Source organism: Polypterus senegalus, chromosome 17, assembly GCF_016835505.1.
Source record: "Polypterus senegalus isolate Bchr_013 chromosome 17, ASM1683550v1, whole genome shotgun sequence".
Classification (NCBI taxonomy): Eukaryota; Metazoa; Chordata; class Cladistia; order Polypteriformes; family Polypteridae; genus Polypterus; species Polypterus senegalus.
Genome location: NC_053170.1, coordinates 13,876,943 through 13,880,092, shown reverse-complemented (window position 1 = coordinate 13,880,092; position 3,150 = coordinate 13,876,943). Strand labels below are relative to the sequence as shown.

The window sequence follows — 3,150 nt, the reverse complement described above, 5'->3', positions numbered from 1 at the left end:
AATGTAAACTCTAAGTGCAACAAAGATGTCCGAAGAAGAAAAGCATTAGCAAATACCATAATACCTTCACTTCTGCTTTATTTCTAGGACATACAATTTGTTCAAATATACCCTGTTTTCACGTTAAGTCAAGAGAGGAAAAATGTGGGCTTTTAGCGTTAGCAGCGCCTACCATAAGTGAACCATAAGATGGTGCGAAGATGAGAAGACTTCATACTTTACAGCGTGAGAAGTCGTCCAGGCGAGAAATGTTCAAAATTTACCATAACCAGAGTTAACAAAAAATCCAGAAAATGGAGATAATCTCATTTTAAAGACTTCTTATTGAGAAGTGTTCCAAATTATGATGATCAGCAATGGTGATAGGTTTGTATATCAGCATACAAAAAAAAAGCAGCAAAATAATGGGATTAGTAACACTGATCAGGAAAAGAGGTAATGTAAAAAAAGAAAGACAAGAACAAACTGATACAACTGTCCAATGAGTTTTGTTGTAAACAAAATTTGCAAATCTTTTTTTTTTCACTGACAGTAGATAAAGTTGTTTTTTTTTTTTTTTTAAAGTGTCATGGTATACTGCCTTTTGTGCAGAAAAAACATTTGCAAGTTAACTGAAAAAAGAAGAACAACAAAAAAAAAAACCAACTCCCTACAGTGCTAAAACATGTGTGCTGATGGCATGTCTTCCAGTCCACACAATGTCTGCTAATGTGTGTGCGGAAGACTGCAAGGTGAACTTGTGAAGTGATATGAGAGAGAAGGGCTACTCAGAATTCTATGTCATCACACTTCAGATGATTTTTTTTCCCTTCTTTAATGTTCAGGAGAAGCTTTGGTTTGCATGCTTCCCTTGTTAACACACACTAGTGGAAGTAATGTGGAAACAAATCAACACAGATGTTTTTGGATACGACAAAAGCCACTAGACCATTTGTTATCTGATTGCAGCACCCCAGTTAGTCTTATTTCATTTTCAGACCTGCTACAGATGAGTTAGCTTGGGCGCTTCCTGGATTCTGCCCTGAGAAGGATGATGTGTAGATAGGTCTGTGTATGTTGGATGAGGATCACAAGGTCCATGGTGCTGGCTGGCTTGCATCTGTGGGGCACCATTATAGTCCATATTATTAGACTGGTGGTGGGACAAGTGATTGAGGCCATACAAAGACGGACCAGATGTGGGCATAGTATCCACATAGCTTCCTCCAACATACACGGGGCTGCCTTGGATATTAGGAGTTCCGTAGGTGCCACTGTTACCCTGTAAACCGTGTGGATCATATTCTGGTGCTGTGCTAGCATACTTTTGCTGGGAAGGACAACTTTTCATGGGGTTTTGGTACGTGGTTGACATGGCATAGGCATTCTGATGAGGCTTGCTAAAAGTTGGTGGAGAGGGAGTATCATAGTTACTAGTCATAGAGTGCATTGAGTTCATAAAACCAGCTGAGGACTGCATTGGCAAAGGTGGACTTCCTGTTGGGGAGGGCCCTCCAGATGAAGAACCCATTCCTTTTAATTTTTGATCCTTCTTGTACTTCATCCTCCGGTTCTGAAACCATATTTTGATCTGGCGTTCACTTAGATTGAGAAGGTTGGCCATCTCGACCCGTCGTGGTCTACACAGGTACCGGTTGAAATGGAATTCTTTTTCCAGTTCAACCAGCTGTGCGCTCGTGTAGGCTGTACGTGCTCTCTTGGAAGCTGAAGAACCCGGAGGGCTTTTGTCGCCGCTGCAGCTCTCCGCTGGGTTAAAATGAAATAAAAGATAATTACTACATACAGAAATTGAATACATCATTTCTTAATAAACCAGGGAACAGGCATGGAAACCTAACCTCTTTATTTTAGGAGACACCACTTCATAACTTTGGCATTTATTAAAAGATCTGCTCACCACTGCTGACCCAGTGTATGTAAATTAGATCAGGCGCCTTTAGCCACTGGTGCTTGTGCACACCTTCACAGCTTAGAATTAATTAGCACTGGTAAACAAAACAAAACTCTGAAATCTACCTCATAATATCATCATCATCATCATCATCATTACCAATATTATCTTTGCAAGAAAAAATTGACATGGTATTAAAGGAATCATTCAGGGCAATTTTCTTTACAGTTTGTAGGATCAATCAATAAAATCTTCCCTAAACATCTTGTGATTTCATGAAACAGATACAAAGAATGTGAAGAGCAAAGAATTTGTTATTATATAAACACATTCTGGGAACTTCTGGTTATATTTACATTTTATCACATATTGTGATAAAAGTATAGATAGATAGATAGATAGATAGATAGATAGATAGATAGATAGATAGATAGATAGATAGATAGATAGATAGATTTGTATGATTAACCAGTAACCGGGCATATCAGAATTTGAAATTATTAAATATGTATTGTTTTCAATATACCTGTGCTTGGGGAGCTGTTTTTCTGTTTAGAATTTTGCCGAGACTCCTTCATCCAAGGAAAAATTTGCTTTGTTAGGTTGGAGTTGGGAGGGAGAGAGGATGACTTTGATGAAGCGGTTTTACTGCTGTTTCCCGGCTGCTGCGCTGAACTGCTGTTCGTGTTGTTAGTGGGGTTCTGGGACGGCGAGAGGGGAGGGGCTTGATGGTGCTCAGGTGGCAAACTGGGGCGCATGCAGCTTCCGTTCAACTCTTTTGATTTTGCATGTTGCGGGGTGCTGTTGCCTAGAGACTGGAGAGAGCAGGCAGACCTCTGGTAGTCGGTATCCAGGTGAGACGAAGGCTGGTAAGGTTGTTGTGGGGCATCATAGCCAAAGCCATTTGCCCCTTGATACGAATAACCTCCAAATATTGTCGAGTTGTCGTAGTAAGTGGTCTTCTGCATCTCCGAGTTTCCTGAAAATAGTTACACCGGCTACCAGGGTCCTAGCGACCTTCTGGAAGAACATTGGCACCCGAGGTCACGTGACAGCTCCTTTCCAATTGCCTCTTGGAAGATGACCTGAAAGGTTAGAAGAAAAACACGATAACACAGGAATGGCTATGAATCCATCTTCGCCACTGAAAAGCGGCTGACATGAATAGATTTTCTTTTTAGGAAACACAGTTTGCAGATGCTATCCTTTTCCACTTGAGCTGATCAGCACACATTTGAACAGACGGAAAAAATAAACCG

General features: G+C 40.7%; 1 protein-coding gene across 1 annotated transcript; it reads right to left on the bottom strand.

Moving 5' to 3' along the window:
• Positions 1-571: 571 nt before the first annotated feature.
• On the bottom strand, positions 572-2,881 carry hoxb3a (homeobox B3a). Its single transcript, XM_039740168.1, has 2 exons — positions 2,418-2,881; positions 572-1,746 (listed from the first exon to the last, which is right to left on the bottom strand). Exons 1-2 carry the CDS (start codon positions 2,857-2,859, stop codon positions 983-985), a joined length of 1,206 nt encoding a protein of 401 aa, XP_039596102.1. The 5' UTR covers positions 2,860-2,881; the 3' UTR covers positions 572-982.
• Positions 2,882-3,150: the final 269 nt, after the last annotated feature.

Excerpts from the sequence above, each read along its gene's own strand:
- hoxb3a (XM_039740168.1), bottom strand. The coding sequence starts at position 2,859 with ATGCAGAAGACCACTTACTACGACAACTCGACAATATTTGGAGGTTAT. Across the intron at positions 1,747-2,417 it reads AAACAGCTCCCCAAGCACAG|CGGAGAGCTGCAGCGGCGAC; the intron begins GTATATTGAAAA and ends ATTTTAACCCAG.